Raw genomic sequence first — 24,303 nt, 5'->3', positions numbered from 1 at the left:
GAGAAAAAAGCAGTTGGTATTACCTTTTTTTTTTTTTTTTTTTCCAATGGGATACACAGCACTCCAATATTTTTTTGAGTTTTCATGGGCTATAATGGTTTCTAATTCTAAACAGTGCTAATTAGATGGGGGTTTCTCGAGCCTGTAAGACCTGAGAGACCTTGGCTTGAAGCCTGTTAGAAGGATGGATGGTCCTCCTTCTCCTTCCAACTCCGAGTTGTGTTGAGTGATATTTCAAATGTGTTGCTTTCAGCTTCTCAAATCGGCAGTGGGTGAGTTGTGCTGCTGCAGGGCTGGACAGGAGACTTTGGTCCCTGTTGACCGTACAGAGAGGGCAAAGGCCAAGGAGATGGTCTGAATAGATTGGGCAAGTTTAGAAATGTTAATGCTGGACCACACTGCATAGTTAGAGCAAGAATGAAATGATTTGATCTCTTCCTTTTAACAGAAAACAAGAAATATTTGTATACATTTCAGTTGTTTTAGGAACAGCACAATCTTCGTAATGAAGTGAATGAATTTGGGATTGCTGCTGCTTACTGCTGTTACCGTTTCTATTTTACTATGCTATCCTAACCTTATCCAGAATATTTATGTACTCGCTGGTTTCTGACACGTCCCCCCTGAGAGGGTATGCTCGTATTTTTTTACCTTTAAGACTAAAAATAGTTTGGTTATGTTCTGTTTAGGAAGAAATGAAAGTCCTTTCCTGCCGGGTCAGAGTATAATCCTTGGGGAAGTTGTGTCTGAGCTGCTCTGCGGGGAGCACCCCACACGCTGTTACCTTATGCACAGCTCCGCTGCCGTACGCAGGAAGATGCTGTCATTGCTTAAACACCGAGGTGTTTAATTCACGGCTCTGGTTTACATAGTCATCAAAACAAGCTGACAATTCCAAGCCCATTGAAGTTAACGAAGCGATGTAATTGGCTTTGGGTCACGGACTGGAAGAGGCCAAACCTTTGCCTGCAGAGAAGACAGTGGAAGTTAAACCCGAGCACTTCACGTCTCTATGAAACGGATGAGGATTGGGCATGCTGGAAAACCATGCAAGGGGCCGTCAGCTTTTTCAGACACCTCGGTACTGATAAAAATTTCCCCCTGAAAAAGCCAAGGCAGGCCAGGGAAGCGAACAGGGACCTAGTGCTGGGGAACACGGGTGTTGCAGGAGGCACGTTCCTCTGCTAGGGCAGCTGCCACGTTGGCGCCCATGGCCTGGGAACGGCACTTTCCTCAGCAGCACCCAGGGAAACTAAGCGCCGTGCAGTTGAGTGCGTTTTGGGGTTATTTTGGAGGGAAAGGCTGCCCGGCAGAAAAGGACTTGGGGGTGTTGGTCAGCTGCTGGCTCAATATGAGCCAGCGGTGTGCCCAGATGGCCAAGAAGGCCGGAAGCATCCTGGCCTGTATCAGGAACAGTGTGGCCGGCAGGACTAGGGAAGTGATCGTCCCTCTGTACTCGGCACTGGTGAGGCCCCACCTCGAGTGCTGTGTCCAGTTTTGGGCCACTCACCACAAGAAGGACACTGAGGTGCTGGAGCGTGTCCAGAGAAGGGCAACGGAGCTCGTGAGGGGTCTGGAGCACAAGTCCTGTGAGGAGCGGCTGAGGGAGCTGGGGGTGTTCAGCCTGGAGAAAAGGGGGCTGAGGGGAGACCTTCTCGCCCTCTACAGCTCCCTGAAAGGAGGGGGCAGCCAGGGGGGTGTCAGTCTCTGCTCCCAAGGAACAGGCCATGGGACAAGAGGAAATGGCCTCAAGTAGCACCAGGGGAGGTTTAGGATGGATATTAGGAACAAATTTTTACACTGAAAGGGTTATTAAGCATTGGAACAGGCTGCCCAGGGCAGTGGTTGAGTTGCCATCCCTGGAGGTATTCAGAATACACGCAGACATGGTGCTGAGGGACAGGGTTTAGTGTGTTTTTTGTCAGTGTTATGTTGATGGTTGGACAAGGAGATCTGAAAGGTCCCTTCCGACCTAGACCATTCTATGCTTCTAAGGGGACGCCCGCTGATGCCGGCTGTGGGACGTCCACCCTCTGCCACCCGCGTCCGCACACCCAGGCACCATGTTACCGCACCAGCCTGCGGTGCTGCCGAAGGCTGGGCGACCCGGGCGCGCCGGGGCACCCAGGAGGACGCAGGGCGACCCGGCAGGGCCCGGCAGCCGCTTGAGGCCAGGGCCCGGGGGAGCCCCGAGGGTCCGGGGGAGGCCTGAGGGCCCGCGGCGGGCGGGGCGGGGCGGGCGGCGGCGGCGCCAATGGGAGCGGGCGGGCGGCGCCGGGCGCGGAGGCGGTGGAGCCTCTCGGCGAACAAAGAGGGAGCGAGCGGCGCGGCGGGAGGGAGGCGGAGAAGGCGGGGGGTGCCGGCCATGCGGGGCCGCGGGTGAGGAGGGAAGGAAGGAAGGAGGCAGCCGAGCGAGCAGCTCCATGGCCGGCGGGTCGGGGTGAGGTGAGGTGAGGTGAAGTGAGAGGCTCGGCTCGGCTCGGCTCGGCATGGCGGGCGTCAGCTACTCGCCGCCCTGGTGGGTGATCCTGCTGCACCGCCTGCCGCACCTCAGCCTGCGCTGGGAGCTCACCGCCGCCGACTTCCGACCGCACGACGCCGAGTACCAGCAGGTGGGTCCCCGCACGGGGGTTGGGGGGTGTGTGCGGGGGGCCGTGTCCTGCGGGGGGACTCCTCGCAGGGTGGGCGGGGGGTGGCTCCACAGCCGTGGGCTGTGCGGGGCAGGGGGCTCGGCCCGCCCGGGAGGTGTGGAGGGGGGGGGGCCCGGCCCCGGCTGGGGGTCCTGGGGTGGGCGTCTGTGGGGGCCGTGTCTCCCCTGCCCCGTGTGGTGTGTGTCCGCCCCACCAGGGGCAGGTGGGGGCTGCCTCCCTGCTGGGTCGGGGGAGGCAGGAGGCCATCACCCTCCGGCGGGGTGGGCGGCTTGCTGGAAGGCCAAGTTCTTCCTGGGAGAAGGCGAGGTGGTCCCCCGGAAGGGGAGGCAGGAGGTGGCCCTGGCCAGGTGCCCTCACCAGGTGCCCAGCTGTCGCAAGCGGGCACTGGATGAAGGGGCCGGCCCGGTCTGATGCCCCTGGCCGGGTCATAACCCCTCATCGCTGGTGGTAACTGCGCTGCCGGCCATCCACGCACCACCACCGCCAGCCAGCCCTGTGCCGCCGCCAGCCATCCTGCCACCCCGCACTGCCACCGCCAGCCAGCCCCGCACAGCCCCGACCTGCGGAGAGGCCGGCAGTGCCTTTCCAAAAGCGACCAACTGCCTGCTGGAAAACGGATGACTTAATGCATGAGCGGCGTTAGCATCAAGTGCACGGGAAGATGCTCGCGGAATACTTGTGTGACGCTTTTTCTCTTTTTCTTTTTTTTTTTTTTTTTCTTTTTTTTAATGCTGCTTAGCCTGTATCCTGTGCTTGGTTGGCTAGGCATGTAATTAAAATGATTGTGGAGTGAATCTGTGTGCCCTAACATCTGTGTTCTCTGCTGTCATCTTGGAACAGAGCTGCAGTGACTCTGCTGCCTCATTTTGCCACGGTCTCTGGTTTTGAAAACACCATTTTGCTTTTCTGAACATACTTGCAGTGTCCTATATATGCAGCCTGCTATCGTGCACGCAGGCGGAAAGGCTAGGGCATCTAAATGGTTCTCATTTGTCCTAGAAGTAAAAGGTATTAGAAATACTTTAGAAAGCAGTACGTTTTGGCTTTTTATTTTAAAGAGATGAACAGATCTGTGGGCTGAAGCTAGAGCAAAATGTGAGAGATGTATTGAAAGAGCAATGGGTGGATGCAAAGTATCATCTTTAAACCAGTAAACAAAACAGACTTTTGACTTAACTTTTGTGTTTGGGTCTTCAATTTGTTAATTTGTTTTAGTTCCCTTGCCTTAGCACAGTTCAAGATGGCCACACACAGATGTAACACTGCACAGCAGCTTAGCTGTGTTTCCATGACCTCAGAGGGTAGCTGCCTTTAAAACAAGGGATATGAGATGCTCGAGATCAGAAGTTAAGAGTTCATGGAAGGATGTTCTTGGGAGCGTGTTATCATGAAACAAGCACTCGTTGACCTCTGAATAGACAGCAGATGTACTGTTTTTCACTTAAATTGCTTAAAAGCATTCCTCGCAACAGTCTGGGGTTGTGTTCATTTGTCAGATAATTTTTCTACAGTAATCATATTCCGACTTAAAGGCTCCTGCTGTTCTCCTCCTGTGTAGCTGCCTCCCCTCCCTTGATTATATTAGGGACTTCTTGCACAGCAGTGATGGCCTTTTAAGTCTTAACATCAGTTCGCAAAAAAAGGTCTTATCAAATCCAAACTCAAATGTCTGGGTTACCGAAGTGTCTGTCATCAAGAAAATGATTTGGGCGGCAGCAGCATTGCTGGTTTTGGCATCAGTGAGGGATAGGAAGAAGGCTCCAGTAACGCAGCCCGTGTTATCAGTGTCGTCCCTTACATAACGAAGCTGCTGTGGCTCTGCAAGTTGGCTCTGGAGTTCGCAGCCACGTAGATTAATTCTAATGCAGTGAAACGGGGAAACTTAATCCAGGAGTAGGAACTGTAATGCTAAGTGTTCTCTCATGCTTTAAATTGTTCTGAAGGCCTTTTGGTTTGAGTTCTCATTTTTGTCCGTTAGCTTTGTTATGAATTTGCATCTCTTGCTCTGTTTGCAGCCAGTGCTGGCATAGTCTCCCCTTTTCTTCAGGAACCTTTCGCATTTAGCAGGCAAGATTGTATAAGTCCTGGAAATAAGAAAGTCCGTGGGGTTTTTTTGTTTTTTGTTTTTTTTTAATTTAAATTCTGCATTATTTTTCTTTTCTTTGTAGGTCTCATTGGCACAAATTCTGTGTATTTTTGTTTTCTGTTCCATTAGTGGTTGATACCCTGGTTCTTAAGTATAAACTGATAAACTGCACGCTGCCTTTGAGCTCTCCAGTGGCTGAAGAGAGGTCAGTGGGGGATGCTAGCTGGGAGTTTATGGGGATGGGAGAGGGCAGAGTGTCCCTAGCTGCAGTAAGGAAGGATTACCTTTACTAAACTGAAAATACCTTTAAAGTTTCCATGACTTCAAGTCATCAGGTAGCTAGACTGTTGTCATAAATAGGCAACGAGCAAGGCTCAGCGTCCTTTCTCATTCTGACTTGTTAGGAGGAAGGAAGCAGTGTACCCTTTCTGATTCTTCACAGCTTCTCTAGAAAAGATTTCACAGCCCGTGACCAAGGGAAAACATTGCTTTCCTTATAAAACCGTTTCCTTTGGTAACCTCTTTGTAAAGACCTAGCTTTTTTGTGTACTCATGTTTTGATGATAGGCTTTGAACTTGTGCATCAACTGAACATCCCATTTCAACCAAAAGTGAAATACAGTGGCGTGGATTTGAGTGCTGTCACGTCACTTGTTGCAGTGCCACGTGCTCCTGCAGGTGAGGAGGCTGCTGATTTAACAGGCTTTCCACCTCTACCTAGCAAGGATTACTGTAAAGCGCAAGCCACTATTGCGCTGAAGCAGCACACATGCTTTTGTCCCCTGAAACCTCTCTAAATATGGTGTAGCTTGTAGATAAGCACATACTGCCGGTCTTTGAAGTCTAGGTCTTTGTTGTGTCTTATGGGACCCTGGATGATGGAGAATATCTGGAAGGACTTAGATCTAATGGCTAGTTATGCTGTTCTGTCCCATGTAATCCTTTTCGTCAGAGCAGCAGGGACACCCACTGTGCGCCGGCCTCTCTCAAGGCGGCTGAGTCCATTGTGTACCAACCTACAGGAGCTTCCTCCTTTTGTCTGAAAGCATGAGAAATACTTATGGCAATGTTGTTGCCAAGGGCTGAGATCAATGCAGCTGCAGGTTTTGGCTGCGTACCTTCTTCACCTGAGTCTGTCTCTAAAATGCTCTCTCTTGGCATTACTTACTTCTTATCTTCTCCCACAGCATATCTTGTTGCATGAGGTTAGAACAGTGTGTGCAAGTGTGGAGGAGCAGAACAGATCCCTTCCCTCTGGACTAGATTGTTTAAAAATGTACGTGTATACATATGTCCTTCAGATGTTTTGCTTCCATCATGACAAGCTGTGGACGGCAGTACAGCTACTTGTTCCTTTTTCTGGGGGAATGGAGGTGAGCTTCAGTGTAGAATAGGCTGGGCTTGTGATCCTCCTTCTCCAGGGGTTCTGGCATGCTGGTGAGTCCTGTCAGAGCTGCCTTCATGTGCTCCTTGCAGGACTTGCTCCATAGAGTCATCCCCACAGAGGATCTTATCAGACCAGTTCTAATCAAACCTCATCCTCCCATGAATCATTGGGGTTGAAGATATCTTGATATGAACAGTTTTGTTCTGGCTGTATTCTCATCTGAGTCATACTGCAGTGCTCTGCAAAGCCTTTTCATTGTGTAGTGAGTCACAAACTCTGGAGTGAAGGGAATGTAAAAATGGAGCAAAGCTCGTGTTCCTTCTGACAGCATGATGCTAAAGCCAGTTCTGGTCTGTGTGCCTTTTGCTGCTGAACAAATGATGATGATCTTACCAGTACTGTCCACTTACTTTCCAATTCAGTTAATCAGAGCAGTAAGATGGTCCTGAGACTGCTGCTCTCACTAATTTAATCTATTTAGTAATGTAAGTACTCCTACTTGTGACTGACTTAGTTGCATGGCTTTGACTTTGCTTTATTTCTCAGGGTAGAGTTGGTTGAGAGCCTTGAGGTAGTGTGGAGGTTACATGCTGGAAAGAAGTAGAAAAGCTGAATAGCTTTTTAATACTCACGACAACAGGCAATGGGATATCTGCCTGAGACAGGGTGTCTTTGGTAATGACAGAAAAAGAGTCAAAGTACAATGCTTTATTGTAGCTCTTAAGTCTCACTGGGTGCTGAGAAGTGTCCTAGAGACAGTGAAGAAGAAAAGAGGGCTGTAAAAGCTAAGCTACAGACCACCTTGACTTGAATTTCTGCTTTTCCCTGATTGTTAGAAAGTGGCAATGTTGACCTGAATCTGTGTAAACATATGGGTTATGTGTGAATCAGGCTAGAATAAAGCAAAATTCTCTAGCATCTTTGAAACTCTTTCCTTGCACCACTCTTGCTTTTTCTGTGAGAGTCAGAACTGCAAATGCACAGATAGTAGGTGTAATGGCAACAGTATGTGCTTTGGAAAAAAGACTGGATGATTGATTCACAGCAATTAAGATGCGGAACCACGCTAAAGGAAGCATTGATAAGGAGTATGCTCTAGTCCTTGGTTTTGAGGTGGGCTCTTTAGTGTTGTCACCCAGGAGTTTCCTGTCATACATCTATCGGTGCTTTTGTGTTGTAACATTCTTCTTCTACTCCTGTATGTGTGTTGAGGGGGGATCCAGCAGTGAAAGGTGCTGTGTAAGCCCAACGATGCTTCCCACTTCTTGGCTTGCGGACTCTAATCCAAGGCATGTGTGTTTGAACCTCTAGGCAAAGGTTCAGTAAGGAATTAATTCTGTCAGGTACTTTCTGGCTCTGTGAGGCTGTTTCCCTACACAAAACAGCTAATGTCATCTTTGGAAGCGTATCTTGGCTGGAAAAACACGATGGAGCCTAAACTGCCAAAAAACTTGGATTAGAGAGATTGTTTTAGAACTTCCTCTACTGTACTGGCATCTTATTTCAATTCTGAAATCAAGAGCCTTTCTGTAAATTGGAAACATGTGTATTAGTCAAGTTGGATGACGTGTTCTTGTCTAGTTGGCTCAAAGTCAGAGGGTAATGTGCCTTTCTTAAAGGAGTTAGACTGAAAGTTTCTTTCAAGAATAGATGGACCAGTTCCAAGGTCTGATCAGCTATCCTGCTCTAGCACTAGTTTGCTCACATTTCCAGAAAGGCTAGGTGATCCTGGTTAGTAGAATCCAATGTTTTCTAATTAAACTGAAGTTGCTTTTAGGTTTTTAAGAACTGATGGTAAATCCCCTCTTCCCTTTACTCATCAGTTTCGGTTGCATGAGTAACCATGCAGTAATACCTCTCATCAGCACATTGGTGCTGTAGTCTGACTCCTCTGTTGTGTATTTAATCTGGAAGAGCCTTTACTAGGGATCTGCAGCATAGTGAATAACCAAAAACGTAGAATCAAGACAATTTTTGATGGCCGGGTTTTACCAAAGGTAGACATGCAGTGGTTTCTGCTGACCATAAATCCAGTCATGCAGCAGCATATGGTATACAGACAGGGTGAAAAAAGTCAACCTTTGCCAGCTTTCTGTCTGCAGCCTTACTTTTTTGCTGACCCATGCTGTGCTGCTCCGTTTTGAGATGGTCTCCTGAGAACTGACAGTTTCTGGAAACCCTGACTGTAGATTACCTTCCTCTAGTCAAAAAAAGTAACTGTTCTGAACGTATGGTTTTAGCAGACCAAAGTACGCACAGAGGGGTAAAAGGTGACTTGGACAAATGCGAAACACGTTGTGGAGGGAGGAGGGAAGGAGACGCAAGTGAGTGTGCAAAGATGTAAACCATACTTGCTTCATCTGGGTAGAATCCTAAAAGTATTAATACTGCACAGAGAAGATGCTTTTGCCAGCACTGGTGAGTTTCCCAGTCTTAGGAGACCTCTATGCTGCATGTGGTGTTCTGAAGGTATCACGCTGGTCTTAGCTGGAAGAGTAGAACCAGAGTTAAAAGCATTAGTCTGGTCAGGTAGCGGACAGACACTGGTACCTTGGTGCTGCTGCACCAAGACATTTGTACTCTTGAAAATCCTTATTTTTTTTTTTTTTCCTACCGAGTGTAACAGCTTATGTCTCCTGGTCTGGATTTAAGTACTTACAAAGTAAATCTCGTGTAATGCATCTGCCTCCTCTGAGCGCTGTCTATGTGTTGTAGTTACCTTCACGCACACGAGTGTTTATCCGTTTGGAGGAGCTGACGTTCATAAACCAAATTTCGCATTTGCTTTGGAAAAAGGGAGTCTAAACAGGAATTGAGAATGCAGATGAGAGTCTCAAACCTTCACTTTGCCACCAAAATGATGTAGCTACTTAGGAAGTTTATCTTGATGTCCAGCTGCAAAGGCTGATCACTAGCATTCTGGAGAAAGGTCTAATCAAAATCAGTTCAGTCTTACCATCTCTTCCCTTTTATTCTTTTTTTTGTCTTCCCCTCAATTCTTAATGCCTTTTTGAGCAGAGAAAAATCCACGCTCTTCAGGTTAACAAAAAGCCTTTGTTTAAATGTTGATCCAATAAAACAAGCCGTGTTTCAAGCAGTTGTTGGTGTGGATTTTTAGTGCTCCTTATTTTTCATTATTAGGGAAAGTGAGAAATTCTCACCCCGAAGAACATATCCCATTAGGCATGACTCTGGAGATTAAGGGTGGGAAGTCAGGTGCTTTCCTCTGACTTAATCCCAAGGTTTTGAATGTGGATTAAGAAAATGTGCCACAAGTCGTCTTGATCTCTGACTTGTATTTTGGGATTAGATTTATTTTTGAACCTGTAAACAAAAATCTGTCTATTGAGAGTGAGATAGACAAAAGTTATGGGCGGGCCTTCGTCACATCAGGTTTCTTGACATATGTGTTTTCAGAACAGACAGTTGGAGGGACAAGCACTCTCCAGTCCCTTGGCATTTCTCTCTTCTTTTTTTTCCCCTCTATTTTTTTTCCCTTTTTCTTCTTCTTTTCTTTCTCCTTTTTCTTCTAGGGCAAGACTAATTTTACACCTCTTCTCCCCCACCCTTTTCCCCCACCAGCACACTTACTGGTGGAAAGGGTGAAGTCCAGAATCGATGGTTCATGCTATTTGTGTTGATGTGGTAAGACTGTGTTGTGGCAGAGCTTGCCTGGCCAGCTCTGTGTGACTCCTTTCTGGGGACAGTTCTGTACCTGTAAGGATGCTGAAGACTAAGCAGGGATGGCTGGTGCTTCATTCTTTTATGTTCTTTGATGTCAAGTGAGTACGTTTGGGTGGCTGCAAGCAAGCACTGAGTAAGCTCACTCAATTCTTGAGGTGGAGGGGAGTCAGCAACTAACCTCTTGATGACTGTCAATTCTCCTCTTCTTTCTGCTTTATCTTTTAGTAGTAAACTTTCCACCAGTTACGTTGAGATTTCCCATTGCCCTGGAGTGGGTAGGAGAACTTGGCTGTTTTTCAACTGAATGTAATTCCCATAGCTGGGGGAAGGGACGTGATGTCTGGGAATTTATTTGCTCTAAGATTCATTTGAGACTTGAGTAATTTTGGAATATATCAGGATTACTTTCTGTACTGAACTTTAATTCTCACTTTTAAGACATGGATAAGACTCAGAACACTCAGGGTCATACTGATATATACTGGAGAGTTGTCTCTAATGATGATAATAATAACAAAAACAAAACCTGGTAACCCTGCTCCTCTCTCAGCAAGGCTGTTTGTACTTTCTGGGTATGTCATCCTACTAGCTCTTTGTCTTAGCTGATGATGATTAACAAGACAGATGACCTAAAATCAAGGAGGATCCAAGTTCATGCAAGATTTTTAGTCCTGGGGGTGCACTCAGAAGACAGTCTAAAAAAAGAAAAAAGCCATCACTGTTAGAAATCCTTCCCTTTCCTCCACTTCAAGGAGTGGCTGAGGCTGTTGGTTGTAATGCAGTGGTGAAAAACTAGGAATTGATTATGTTTATCCCCAAATCAGAAATAACTTTTGCTGCATGGTGAAAGGGTCTGCAGGTATCTAGCAAATAGTCACTGTGGGGCAGTGCCATGTTGATGCTATTTCTTTTTTATTTTTTTCATATTAGATGGACTAGGAAAGAGCAAAACACAGTGCACTTTCATGCTGCAAAGGCTTTAATTTCAAATTTTTTTTTTTTTTTTTTTTTTAGATTTCTGGGTAATGAGCCGCTTGTAGTTTTTGAGTCTGATCCTTATAATTGTGAGCTTTAGGGTTTGGTAAGCCACAAGTGTGCATGTTCTTGCAAAGTAGTCATTTCTGTGCTTAAGGCTGCAAGGCCATTCTCTTGCTAAAAAGGAAAAAAAAAAGTAGTTTAGCGTGCAATCCATGGACACGGCAGTCGGTGTAACTCAGCCATGATGCTTGTACTGATTCCCTTCTCTAAGCACTTGGATATGAGGGTAACATTTATAATAATGTAGGCTTTCACATGGTTATCAGGTTGCTTGCTTCAGCAGATACAACGTGTGCCAGACTTAAGTTACGATTTTAACAAATGAGCGGGTTTTTTTGGTGAATAGCAAGAGCAGCGTTGAAACCAGCCAGGGGAAAGAGCTGACGCTCCCCTTCACCCTCATGCAGACTGGAGCTGCACCCTCAGATTGTGATTTCCTTGGTCAGTGCTAAATGCTTTTTCTGGCTGATATGCCTCAGAATGGTGCTACACGTGCATATGCATGAAAGTCTTTTGTAGTGTGAAATTAGGGATGAAAGATATTGCTAATCAGTCCTAACAATGCTGGACTTATTCCTGGACAAGGGGAAACGGGAATGTGGGGAATGGATGTTTCACAAATGTATAACACATTCGGACGCGTTGTTATGCCAGTGTTGGTGTCTGTGCATGGACACCCTTTTGAGTCTGTAAAATGCTGCCGTTCATGCAGAGAATTTAAACAAGCTGCCTATTCAACACTGAAATTCAAAATAACACCAAAATCCAAATGGAGGCACTTCACTTGCATAATAGTGTCTGTTACAAGGAGGACTCAGTGCCGTAGATGATGTAATGCTCCTTGGGAGCTGGGGGGGAGAGAGGGGAGAGGGTGTCTGTGAAGGGAACCCTTCAGGGTATTGGTAACGGTATCAAAGCTATCCATAGGGTGTTAATTAGCAAACCTGAATGATCCCAAAGTTGATTGGGTTACAACTGTACGTGGGGGGGGGGGGGGAGGGAAGGCGCATTGCTTGGTACTACCTGTTTTCTCTGATTATAATTGCTTTAGTGTTGAATAGTAGATTTCTGAATAATGCGGAGGGGCAGAGTATGACCTCACCGTACTTCATGCCGTTTTCTTGGGGTCAGCTTTCTTGCAGTTTAACAGTGTGCTCAGGTTCCGGTAGCTGGTAAACTGGTAATTCTGAGGCTTGCTATAGGAGCTAAGATTCTTTTTTTCCGCCTGCCAAAGAGATGCTCTCTGTTGCATGGCTGACACTGTAATGCTTTTCATCTGGGCTGTGCCTGTAGCCTTGCTACTTAAGTGCTAGTTGTAACGGATGATGTTACTGTTCCCAGGCCTCTGGCAGTTTGGTACTTTCCTTCCTCCCTAAATTTATGTTTAGCATATACTTATTTGTTTCAGTTTAGGAATAGCCCTTTATGTTGTTTCCTCCCTGCCAGGGCCTCTCTAGCCTCTTCTCGGACTGTCATGGTCAGAGGGGCAGCATATGATTGCTGCCTCACATACGGCCCCCCCGCCCCCTTTCTCTCTTGTTTTACAGTATTCACTCCAGGAAATGCTGAGAAAGTCGAGAGTAATGGAATTCATGAAATTCAAGCTGTGCTTCAATGAAAACGTGTTTTCAATTTCTGCCTCCTTGGGAGCCTGAGACTGAACTGTAATTGTCAGCGCTGGGTGGGGGCTGGGGCTGGGGATGAATGAAAGCGGTGGAGTCAGCGCTCGGCAGAGCCTCTCGCCCAGCATCTCCCTGCTCCTCGGCATTCAAAGGCTGGTGTGTGCTTTGTGACCGCTTCAGGAAGCGTTTTTGTATTCAGCTGTCCAAAAGGGCCCAGGCATTTTCCTGCTGGGCTTGATCTGGCTGTTGGGATCTGAATGACAGTGACATGTTGGAGAAGAACGTGATGGGGGAAGCATCAGCTGGGGGTGGTTTATCCCCCCTCCCTGCTCTTCATCTTGCTCACGCTGTCCTTTGAGTGTCCTGCTGCCGATTAAGGGTGAGAATTATAATGGTGACTCAAAAGCCTTTGGTAAAACTCATTAATTCATTCCTCCTTTAATTAGACACCCAGCCATGGGCTTATAATTATCAGACCCTAGGAACATTTGCAGCTGTAATAAGCTGTGCTGCACCAGTTGCAGAAATCATGGATTTCTGGCCAATGCCGCTGTGGCGAGCTCTGACTTGGTTTGGGTTTTGGTGAGGAATGTGGAAGGGCATAGAAATGGAGGAAGTAGCCGAGAGTGTGCGGTGGTGACCTCTGGCTGAATCTTGCCTCGTGGGGTTGAACTTGGAGGAAAGGGTGGAGTTGTCATGCTTATAATTTTTTTTTTTTTTTTCCTTTTGAGGTGTAATAATGTAACTTTCAAGGAGAGAAAAGAAGAAGGAGAATCTATTGAAAAGTTACGCAAACACCTTTTCTTAACTTCAGCACCTGAGGGAATTGTACTTTTGGAATAAAAGTGTAACAGGAGTACTTGCAGGCTTTGCAAACAGTGCCCGTTTTGCTGTTTGGAAGTTAGGGAATGGTCGAGTGTTTTACAACAAAAAAGTACCAGCTTCCTTTTTTTGGGGTCTTCTGGGGGAAAGAATCAATAGTAAACTTCCATTATTTTGTAATCTCTTCTTGTTTCTGAAATATGAAGGAAGGTAATTTTCAGAACTAATTTGGTGACCCCTGACAACAGATGACTAGGGTCTTCTGAGAGAAGTTTGTGCTACTTCTGGTATCTTTGAAGTACTTGTGCTTTTTTTTTGCCTTTTTTTTTTTCTTTTCAGAAGGAGAAGTAGAGGGAAGGCTAAAAGGACTTCAGGGAAGAACTTGTTATTTCTACACTACTGCAACTCTACTTGTAGCTAGGATCACTGCGAATGCAATGGTAGACCCTGAAAACATGATCTCCGTTTAGCTTTGGACTGACAGACTGTCAAGTGTAAGCAATACCGAAAGTCACAGACCTAGGAAAAGGCTAGGGACGGAGCTAGCTGAGCTTAGATAGGTATCCTTAAAAAGATAGGTTTGCTTTTCTTTTTCTTAGGATTTGAACTTGAGTAAGGTTAGACTGAAAGCCTTGGACTTGAGTAAATGGGGGCTATTGCCCAAGACTAGGTTAGAGGTACTTCTAGTCAATCGCAAGTATTAATGTTCATGCTCCCTTAAGAGGGAAACCGTTTCAGTTGTAGTAGGTGGCAGGAAAAAATGGATCAGCTGTGTTTTGGGTCTTTTTCTGTCTGGATTTAGTGGAAAGCACAGATAGCACATCCAGTGAGGATGGAATGATTTGCTTGACACTTCTGTAGCTAAACAGAAGTCTTTACTTCGGATGAGAGTGCTATTTTAAAAGCACTGTACAACACTTCCTGTGTGCCTTTTAGTATTTCAGAATGTGACCGATGTCTTCTGTTTGTCCTTATCGTCTTCTGCCCACACAGTCTGAGTTATTCTTGGCTTACGAGACTGAGAAGTGCATAGAGCTTGGGTAGGACAGGGTTTCATCCCTGGTCTCTGAGGTCAAATACACTGGATCACTGGCCATTCGTTATATAGGTATATATATCCAAAATTTTTACAGGTTAGACAACAGATGTCGCATCAATGTGAGTAGACAAATTAGTGGGAGCGACAAATTGACAAGGTTAAAATAGCCTTTCGTTCTCATAAGTACAGCCAGGTAAAGATGCTGGTAACGCTCTTGGCTGGCCTCAGGGACCTTGTTCTGGGGCAGGTTGAGTGCTCTAACAGTGAACCTCTTGATCACTGCAGTGGTTGTTTTTCGAGCTTTTTCAGCTTGACCTGTTGCAAGTTAAAAGCTCTTCAAACACAAGCTCTTCAAAAGCATTTTAAATGCTTTAATATTAAAGGGTAAACTGAAGGTGATGAATATAAAATATGCCCAGTGCTGTTGACAGAATTCTCCAAGTGGACAAGCGGTACTCTGGGATGCGCTTCCAATGCCTGTGCGTTAGCAGGCGGCTCTTGGAGAAGCTGTGTGAGTGATAGTAGATGCTGGGAGCGTTCTGCTGAGGTGTAAATAACAAGGTTGGACAGTTTACGCTAGCTGTGCTGTTTTTATTAGTGCAGCTTAGCTTTCGCCTTGGGCGATGTGGAGATTATGGGAGAAGGAGGAAAGGACAAGCTGTGAACTTGCCTCTGCTCCCAGCAGAAGATGCTGAGAAGGTATGGGGATCTTGTTACCCTAATCCCCATTTGGCATGTTAATTCTTCTTGTCTGTGCAGTCCTATCTTAAGTCTGAAATACTTACCAAAGCAACTGCATGCTGGGTCACATGTATGTCTTGCTCCCGTGCCCTTTCAACCTTTTTGATGTTTGTGTGGATTTTGCTGCAGCTATTAAAATTCAGTTGGCTGCTATAGTATTTCATCGCTGTTAATTTTGTTTTCAAGATAAAGTTGCTCTGAGAGACTGCTGCTCATCGTATTACCTCTTCTAAATTCATTTAATAGCTAGTTGCTAGCTATTGCTTCTTCTGTCCGTGACTGACCCATCTCTTGATGTGTTCCCAGTGCTGAAGAGGACTGCAGATCCAAGTTTGTTTGGTGGGTAGATCTGAATTGTCTTCTGATGATGTCAGCTACGCTTTAGCCTGGGGGGAGATGTGCCCCTTTTACCACAGCAGTGGCATATCCAACAGGTGAAATGTAGTTCTGCAGGTATAACCGATGGGCAGGACTTTCAGCACCAACTTAATTATTAGGTTTGGTTTGCTTGTGCTGGCTTCCGTAAGAGTGATCTTGATGACTTGATGCAATAAATGAAATCTAAGGTTCCTAAAAAAGAACCAGTTTCAAGGATAGGCCTCAAATGCTCATTGAAGTTTGGGTGCAAACCAGGCATGTTTTTCCCTTCCAAAGTGGAATTTGCTGCTTGATGTCTGATGTAGTGAATGCCAAGTTTTCTTTCTGACAACTGCGCCTTCAGATGGGATCCACCAGCTATTTAGTTCTTTACTTCCTACTCACAAACACTTACACCGCCACTTCTTTGATACTAAAACTAGTCCTACAAGACTTTCGTCCTTGGGGATGTCCTCAGCTAGCCTTTGACATGCTATTGCCTTCCAACAAATCACTGATTATGTCTCCTGGGAAAGCAGATATCCTGAGTATTTTCAGTGTAGCTACACTCGGACCTTGGTCAGTGCATGGTCTCTCCCATGTGCTATGAACAGAGGCTAACTATAAAAAGGGCTGAGAGCTTCTGGAAACTACGCTGTAGTCCTCAGCAAGAATATTTTTTTTTTTTTTTTTTTTTTCCTGTTAGGACACCTGTGCAGCAGAACCGCAGCGTTGTTCTAATGCTGCAGTCAGAAGTATTACATGGTGCACAGTCTGATGTTAATGTCAAGCTATGTATTCCTCTTGTACTCAAAACATTAACTATACTGGGATAAGAATCTTGTTCTTGGTGCAGCTGTGGTTTGGATTGTGCAAGGGCTCTTTGGATTCTACTGCAATATTTCTGTATCTCCTGATCTAGATCAGGGTCTTGATGGCTGAAGCTGTGCTGGCAAGACCTCAGAGGCACGCATGCGTAGATACATGCCATCAGTTGGGCGAATGGTGCTAGCTGCTGCGTGTGAGCATCAGTGCTGTACGTGGGGCGCTGGCTCCCTGTGCAGTCCTGGCTTTAAAGATCTAAAGCTCCTCCAGTGTTGCTGAGTGGGGTCTCAGTAGGTAGGAAAGCGTCTTGTTTGATTCCCAGTTGCTTGCAGGGAGTGCGGTCTTTAGGTTATTTATGCTGCACGCTTAGCTGTCCTGTATTTAACTTCCAGGCAGCACCCAGATAACCCCCAATCCTTGTGCCCCTGGTAAACAGGCTTCCAAGAGGGGTTTTGCATTCCAGGCACGTATGCTGTCCTGCTCTGCTAGCTCAAGCTGGGTTAGTCATGCGTCTCACCGAGTGTGTCAGATGGTCTGTCTCTCTTGCTTCGGATCTCTGAATCCTTGCTCTATAAAAGACAGTAATCAACAAAAAGGCAGTTAGAGTTGTGGAGCTTGGTTATATGATCTTGTCACTTCTTTCACCCTGATCTTTGGACTAAGGAGATGGTGTTTTGGGTGCAGAGAAATTTTCAGGGTCCCGGGAGAGTGGCTGGGACTGTACTGTTCAGCTGTAGGGCACTGTCTAAAAAGAAATAGTGGGAGCCAGTGACAGGACAGTGAAACATCTGAGTTTTAGGAGAAAATCGAATGAAAACTTGATGCCTCGTGGTTAGATTCTGCCTCTGGAAGCTACTGTTAAAGCTCCTAGTCATTACACGGGGATTGCACTATCATGTCTTTAAAAGTATGCAAAAACCTGCTCTTGTTCCTTCACTTACAGGTTTTCCACCTGAAGGTATAATGTAGTGACAATATAATCTCTTCCATAGCAACCAGCATGTCGTAAACAGGATTATGGTGCCTAGTAAGGATGGAGGGCACAAAGAATTTAGGAAGGAAGTATCCCCTCGTGTAAATACCCTCATTAACATGGAGCAAAGAAGGGTAAATTGAGTGTCATACGTACAGAGAGCAGCACCCTGCTTTGCATGCTGTGTGGCACCTAAGGGCTGTGTCACCAGGAGAACAGGGGAAGAGGAAGGGCACACAGGCACGTGTGTAGCATGACGTGTGTCCTTAAACTAATGTGGCAAGGCCCTAAGAAGGTGAATCTGTGCTGTTAGCAAGCCAAGGTAAACCCTACAGAGAGCCTGTTATTGATGTCAAGGTGCAAGTGCAGCAATCTGCCTTGTCTCAGCTAAAGTGATTAAAACTCTGACGGCACCACATATTCTAGCCATCTCTCTTCCTGCCTTTCTTCTTTTCAGTCCCCCATCAAGAATGTCCTTACCCCCAGTCTGGAGAGGGTAAAGTGTGTCTGCTACAAAGTACTGCATTTTTCCCCACTAGTACTGTCTGTAGAGTTAAATTAAAATGCTTTCTCAATACACATTCAAGCTTGCTTTCTCTTTTTAGTAAAAACTTGAGCTGGCTGTTTTATTGTAAAAGATGATGGGAAGAACCAGCAAAATCAAAAGCTTCTCTCTTTAGCCCCTTCTGCAGTGAAGACTAACAGTGTCTTGTGACGTTCTTCTGCAGACCCATAAAGAAGAGAGAGCTACTTGACTTGCACACAGTTACTGCCAGAGGTCGCGTGGTGGGTTTTATGCTGCATAGAGTTAAGTGATAACAGTTACTGAATGCTGTGTAAGAGTGTTTGAGCAGATGCCCTGCTCTACTGTGTTCCGCAGTTCATGCACCACTTGCTTTCATTCAATAAAAAGCAACACGAAGGCATGAGAGTTATTGCAGATATTTGTTTTGTGGCTTCAGGGTATCTTATCTTGGGGCTGCTCAAAACTTCTTTCTAGTGAATTGCTCTCACTTTTTGGAGTGTTTGGATGATGTAATGAATGGTTCGATTGCTTCAGTGAGTCAAAATTACTGCTTGGCTCTTTCCCAGAAGCTTTAACACCTGCTAAAAGGGTGAAGAATTCCAGGCAACTGCTGCCAGCCTGTAAGTGCTGTGAAAAGTCTCTTGTCAAAGATCCAGTTTTCTGTATAGGTTGGGAGTCAGATAATGTTCCCTTCTAATGTAATGCGATTTGTCAGAGCGGATCTGGGCAGTATTGCTGCCCAAACTGATTTTCTTGGTGGTGGTGTAGTGAGCTGAGTTTGTAGCAAGGGATCGTGATCACTAGTGGTGATACCAAAGCGGCGATAGAGCTAAGGAGAGCATGGCTCTCTCCTTCCTACCTTCAGAGAATCCGTGATGGATGTCTTTAAACTGCTGGTTCTGTACTTAGTGAGGTCTGCCAGCCTCGCCTGATTAGAGAATAAGCTTCAGTAAGAGATAGTATGAGTCCTATACTGGAGCTTATAGTTTTTGCTTCTCTTTGTTCCCGATTAGGATACTCTCTGAAAATAAGTTCACAGATGTGGCTTAAAATACCTGTCTATAAAGAGTAAAAAGAAGAATTGTGTGTAGGGAAGGGTGGCTCTTAAGTTTGAGATTTTGAGTGCAAGTTGAAAATCTAGTGCAACCTGGCTTAAAAAAATGTATAAAACTACTCAAATGCAAAAAGATCCACCTGGCTCCCTTCTGTGGCGTCTTTTATAGGAGAGTTCATAAACAGCCTGGGGGACTTCTGCTTACAAATTGGTCAATCTGACTTTGTGTTCTAAATAGGCAAATTGCTGGTCTGCACAGCTAACAAGATACTTGGTGCTTCAGAAGAGCTATTTCAAACTGTGAAGATAAATGTAGGTATTAACCCTGAAGGTTATTATTAAGCTAAGGAACGTGATTCACCAGTCAAGATAGCTCGCTGAAAGTCCATCCAGCCGCGGTAGTGAACTGAAAGGCACTGAATTAAAAATAAACAAAGCAGGAGATGGTTGGCAAATAGCAAATAAGTAACTAAGCACCAGTTCCTGGTGTGGATCTGATGAAAATGTGTTTCAGGAACCACAACAGCTAGAAGAGGTGAGCCCATGTATTTCTGCATTCAGCATTGGGGGAACCTCTAACTTCAGAATGCTGATCTGGTGGCAGCCCTAACAGCTGTTTTTAAATAGCCTAATTTTTTATATTTTTAAGTTTCTGTAAGCACTCCCTGGAGGACTGGTAAATGCTTTTTTTGAGTTTTGGTTGTGTTTTTTGTTCTGTTTGGGGCTTTTTGTTTTGTTTTGTGTTTTTTCTTTTTTCGTTTAATGGAAGCGGCCAACCTTGGTGACGTTGCAAACATACTGAATTTGCTATGAAGCACCACAAGGTGTGTGTTGGATGGCTTGCCAAGGCAAAGGTCAGAGGAACCACAAGGATGGTTCATAGCAGGCATTGCCCACTGCTCTGCTCTCAAATGGCCGTGGCCTGGGTGTTGTATGGGAGGTTGGATTACATAGTCCTTCCCAAGAGTTTTCAGGCCAGGAATCTATCCTGACTCCACATTGCTTCAAAGCACTGCAGTACACGAGTACATAATAGTCAGTGGACAAGACAGCTGGCTGTTGTCCATTGGATTTCTTCTTCTTTTGCTGGATTCCTCCTCATATTTCCAGTTTGAATGTCAGGAGGCCGTGTTTCTATCCCCAGATGTGAGGTTAAAAATGAGACAGCAGGGTGAAACGCCTGTGTTTCTGGGTCTTCTTTCTGAAAGACACTGTAATCCAAAATCTGCCGCTCTTCTGCCAGTCTGTAGTTTTGAAGGTGCTGGAGGAAGAGAGCCTGGTTTGTGGTTAGAAGTTCAAGGCCCTTGCGTGGCCACGTGAGGACCTGCTGAGCAGGGAGCTCTGCAACCTGGTTGGTTCTTCAGCTGGTGCTGGTATGACGGCTTGTTGAGTCCTGGCTGCTCTTACTCGTGTGCCAGATGCAGATGCCGTGACGGGGTGGGGTGGGGGGGTGGCGGTGGTGGTGTTCACAGCAGCTGTTTTGAGTGAAGAAGCCTTTCTCTTGAGGTTTATCGGGTGACTGTGCAACACCTTGGACTTGACCTGTTAAGCTCTTCAGCTGTAGTGCTTCTGGCTTGTTGTGATTCTTCACGGATAGAAAGGGTTCATCTCAAGCACTGGGTGTTAATCTAAAGGTATCACTGAGAAGACACGGAAATATACAGTAATTACAGTGTATCTATCTAGAAGAAAAGAAAAAGGGGTTGGTGGGAAGCATAGCTCAGGATTACACTGAGGGGGGGAACTATTAGCCAGTTTAGGATGTGAAAGAAAAGGTACTTCCTCCTTCTACTTCTTTATAATTTTGCCCTCAGTGGGTAGCGTTGCTGCTGCTGTCTGAAGGAAGGCTTCAGCGTGCGTAAGGTTTTCAAGGTCAAAGGCGCAGGGCTGCTGACTAGCGAGGCTGTCTGGTGGTGGGAGGATGTGATGCTTTCAAAATGCAGAACTGCAGTGGTGGGATGAATAGCCTTTTGGCGGGTGGAGAAATGGGGAAAGGCTCCATATCTACAGCCAGTGTCTAAAGTGGCTTAAATTTCCCAATGAAATACAAGATGAAAGATTGCAAAGGGTAAGTTGATCGCAACTGGGGAAACCAATTTGCAGCCAGTGCCTTTATAAAAGGCACAAATTTTGCTTTTAGCTTGTGGGGATCGCTTTTTTTCCCAGACAAAAGGTGGCATTTAGTGCAGCTCTGCATTGGTAGCAGTATATAAATCATGCATTGAATGGCCCTAAAAGAACAGCGTTGCCAGACGAAGGCATGTCAGGATGATGGCTTGCCTCTCTGTGGTTATCAGGTGTGACAATATCAACAGGGGAGCTGTTTGCGGTTATCTCGGAGCTAACACTGGTACTCCAGGCCCGGCTTTGGAGCAGCAATCCCAAGTAATGAAGCGCACTCGGTGGCTGCGTCCAAGTGACAGACACACGGCTCAGCGCAGAGGGTTGGGGTGGCACATATTGACAAGGCATGGATCTATGGAGCTCTGAGCACTAAAGCTTCAGCAGAGCATATGGTGTTTGCATTTCTGCCTCAAGACCTGATCCAAGTACTGCTCTGCTGAGAGGTAGATGCTTTGCAGTAATTTCTTCTCCAGATGTAGCTGCTATGAAAACAAATGTTGAAGGACTTATTTTTCCACAATAGCCCTCTCTCTATCAAGGGCGCTTCAGTGTTCGCAAGTTACGGGATTAGCATAAAAGGGGTGGCTTGAAGCAATGCCGATAAGAGCAGAGTGTTTCCTGCTAAAATTATGACCGAGTGACTTATAATTCTGCTGTCTTGCACATTTTTCAATCACAGGCTTAAGAGGAAAGCTTTGGCGGCCTGAAGTGTCACCACTTCCTCTTTTGCATCTGTAAATTGCAGAAGGGTTTGATGGTGTCCAAGCCTGCAGCGCAGACTGGGGTTAGTGCTCAAAGAGGTCACTCTTTGTTCTGGGAACTGTGAAGCGTTACAAAAAGTTTCCTCCCTTGTGCTGTGATTGGAAAGACTGTTCTTTCTAATAACCCAGAAAAACAGGGCGTTCACAAGTCCTGCGTGGGTGTGTTTTTGGTTTTTGTTAAAACTGTTTTTTTTTTTTGCAACATGCAGGTGCTTAGATATGCTCAAGGGATCCAAGAGAAAACTAACTATTGTCACTTTCCTTACAAGTTGGACAGATGTTTTGAAGTTGTTTAAAAACAACAAAAAATCCACCTTTATATTGTAGAAGCCCATGCAAACAAATTGACTTTAGGTTTGCCTGTTTGTACACTGAAAACCCAGGAAATATGATTATACTCAGTCCAGACTTTGCTGTGTCGTTTGTATTTGCGATCTGAATGTTTGAAGAATGAATCCGTTTCTCTACAGAGCAGCAGATCTTTTTTAAACATCCCCAAATTGCTTCTGCTGGGCAAGCCATGACTCATTTTGAAACGCACGCTGGAAGTTGTCCTTGCGTAACATGCAGGAGAAGGCGATAATGCACCGAGCGCAGGTAACCTCTGCTTGCGGTGGAACTGGATGTCTGCGTTCGGTAACTGCCTGCTCCGCTCCAATGCTCTGGAAGGCGGCTGTGCTGAAGACAGCACGGCTGGAACGTGCTGCTGCTGGCAGTTCTTAGACCACCTAGAAGTCTACGGCAGTGTGTACTCAAATATTTGTTGGTGAATCTATAAGCAAAAAGTAAATAAAAGTTAGTAGAAGTCTCCAAAGAAGGTGGTGGTGAATGCAGTGCAGGAGTGCACAAGCTGTGCTTCCAGGGAGGTGCAGCTCAGGGGGAGCAAGGTTCTAACGAGCTCTTTCTGGCATTATCTTTAGCTGTGTGCTCAAAGTCTCCTTATTAGCTTTTTCTTCACTGTAGAATTCTTCTGCACAAAATTTGGCACCGAGTTGCCGAGCTGCAGCCTTGGAAAGCTGGATTATTATTTTTTTTATTGGCATCAAAGACTTTTTTGCTCCTGAACTGCTGTGGAATGGCACTGCTGTATCGCTGCTGCAGTGCTCAGACCTCTCTCTTCCAGCATTCACTTGGAATAAATACATGTGTAATCCTTGTTGGACAATATTTCTGTACAAGAGGAAAAAGGATTGATAGTGCTGTATTCTAACATACTGAGTGTGATTTTAAAATTAGATTTGGGCTGTGAACATGAATGCTTGTCCGTGCAAGGCCTCTTCAGACAAGACCTCAGTGGAGAAATAGTGCAAAAATGTGGTTTCCACATTGTGCCTTTGTTTGTGTAACTGGGACCTAAACCTGAGGGCCTGCGTAGGGAATCCTGAAACTGATGAGACTCTCCCATCCCTAATAAAACTTGCAGCTTCAGACCCTTTAATCACACCTGTCTGAAGTGGAAGTTTGTGGCTCCTGAGGCCATGGTCCAGGGAAGGCGGCTGGAACACTTTGCACCCTGGAGCTGCTCAGTGATTACATCGGGGAACTGACCTGGCTGAAAACAGGGTTCAACACCGGCACAGAGGTATGTCTGATCCAGGTTATAATGTAACTAGCCCTGGTGTGAAAAGAAGCAGTCCGGCTAACCAGAGGCCGAGGTATTTGAACGGCTGCCCAGTGAACGACATTGAGCACCTGATCCGGGCATAAAACACTGTTTCTTCTTGTCGGATGAGTTGTAACCCTGCGCTGGCATAAGCATGGGGTGGGAAGAGAGTAGCTGTGCTTCAGCGTTAAGAAAGTCAGGTGGAAAACTGTGCACCACACTAGGCTTTGTCTTGACTCTACCTTTTGGAATATTTTGGTGTGTTGAATCAATAAGCAGAATTCAGGAGGCAAATAAAAGTTTCCTGGCTGACATCTGTCTTCCTGTGAACCGATAGTTTTTTCTAAACCATAGCCTTTTTTTAAACCGTCATGGAAAACCACACACTTCTAGGTTTGGCTTATACATTAGCTGCTTCCTGCCCTTTATGGCTTCTTTCTGGTTTGGAGTCGGAAACAATGCTGAAAGCTGGTAGAACAAACCCCTGTACCACTAGTGAAAGGAACCTGTAATAGCATTTTATTTCTGGTTACTTTGACCTGCAGAATTGAAGCTGAGCAGGGAATATTCCTGTTAAAGTGCTAGCATCAACCCATACTTTTCATCCTTTCTTGCTTTGTTTCTCTCTGCCCTGAAGACCGCACTCCATCACTTTAACAGTCCTGAGCGGTTCTTGTTGCTACATGAGCAGTTGATCAATTGTTCACTTCTACAGCAGTGGATTATGTGATTTGATGCTCTCATTGGGTGGTGTGTGTGCATCTCCTCCTCACCCAAGTGCATTGAAGCTTTGGGCATATCCTGTGAAATCGCACACGACTGTATTGTGTCGACACTGAGCGTCCAGGGTGGCGGTGGAATGCAACTGTTAAATGCTAAATGGTGTAATGATATAATGTGGTGGAATGCCACTACAGTGGGACAAGCAGTAACACAAACGACTGTCTTCGCTAGACCCCTGGAGTTCAGCTGTACCTCTGTAATGTAGCCACGGTCCTCAGCTTCCCTTC

At 45.9% G+C, this 24,303-nt stretch overlaps 1 protein-coding gene across 3 annotated transcripts in view; it reads left to right on the top strand.

Moving 5' to 3' along the window:
- Positions 1–2,280: 2,280 nt before the first annotated feature.
- TTYH3 (tweety family member 3) overlaps positions 2,281–24,303 on the top strand; it is a 75,131-nt gene continuing 53,108 nt past the window's right edge. For 2 of the 3 annotated variants that reach the window (XM_074599433.1, XM_074599432.1), the window contains exon 1: positions 2,281–2,612. In XM_074599433.1, coding sequence (XP_074455534.1) covers positions 2,490–2,612 — 123 coding nt within the window. In that variant the 5' untranslated portion in view covers positions 2,281–2,489. The remainder of the gene's footprint in view (positions 2,613–24,303) is intronic. The other variant, XM_074599434.1, reaches the window with a different exon arrangement.

This window comes from Larus michahellis, chromosome 8 (assembly GCF_964199755.1).
Source record: "Larus michahellis chromosome 8, bLarMic1.1, whole genome shotgun sequence".
NCBI classification, from domain to species: domain Eukaryota; kingdom Metazoa; phylum Chordata; class Aves; order Charadriiformes; family Laridae; genus Larus; species Larus michahellis.
The sequence above is the reverse complement of the archived record's forward strand: the minus strand, read 5'-3'. Positions and strand labels throughout refer to the sequence as shown.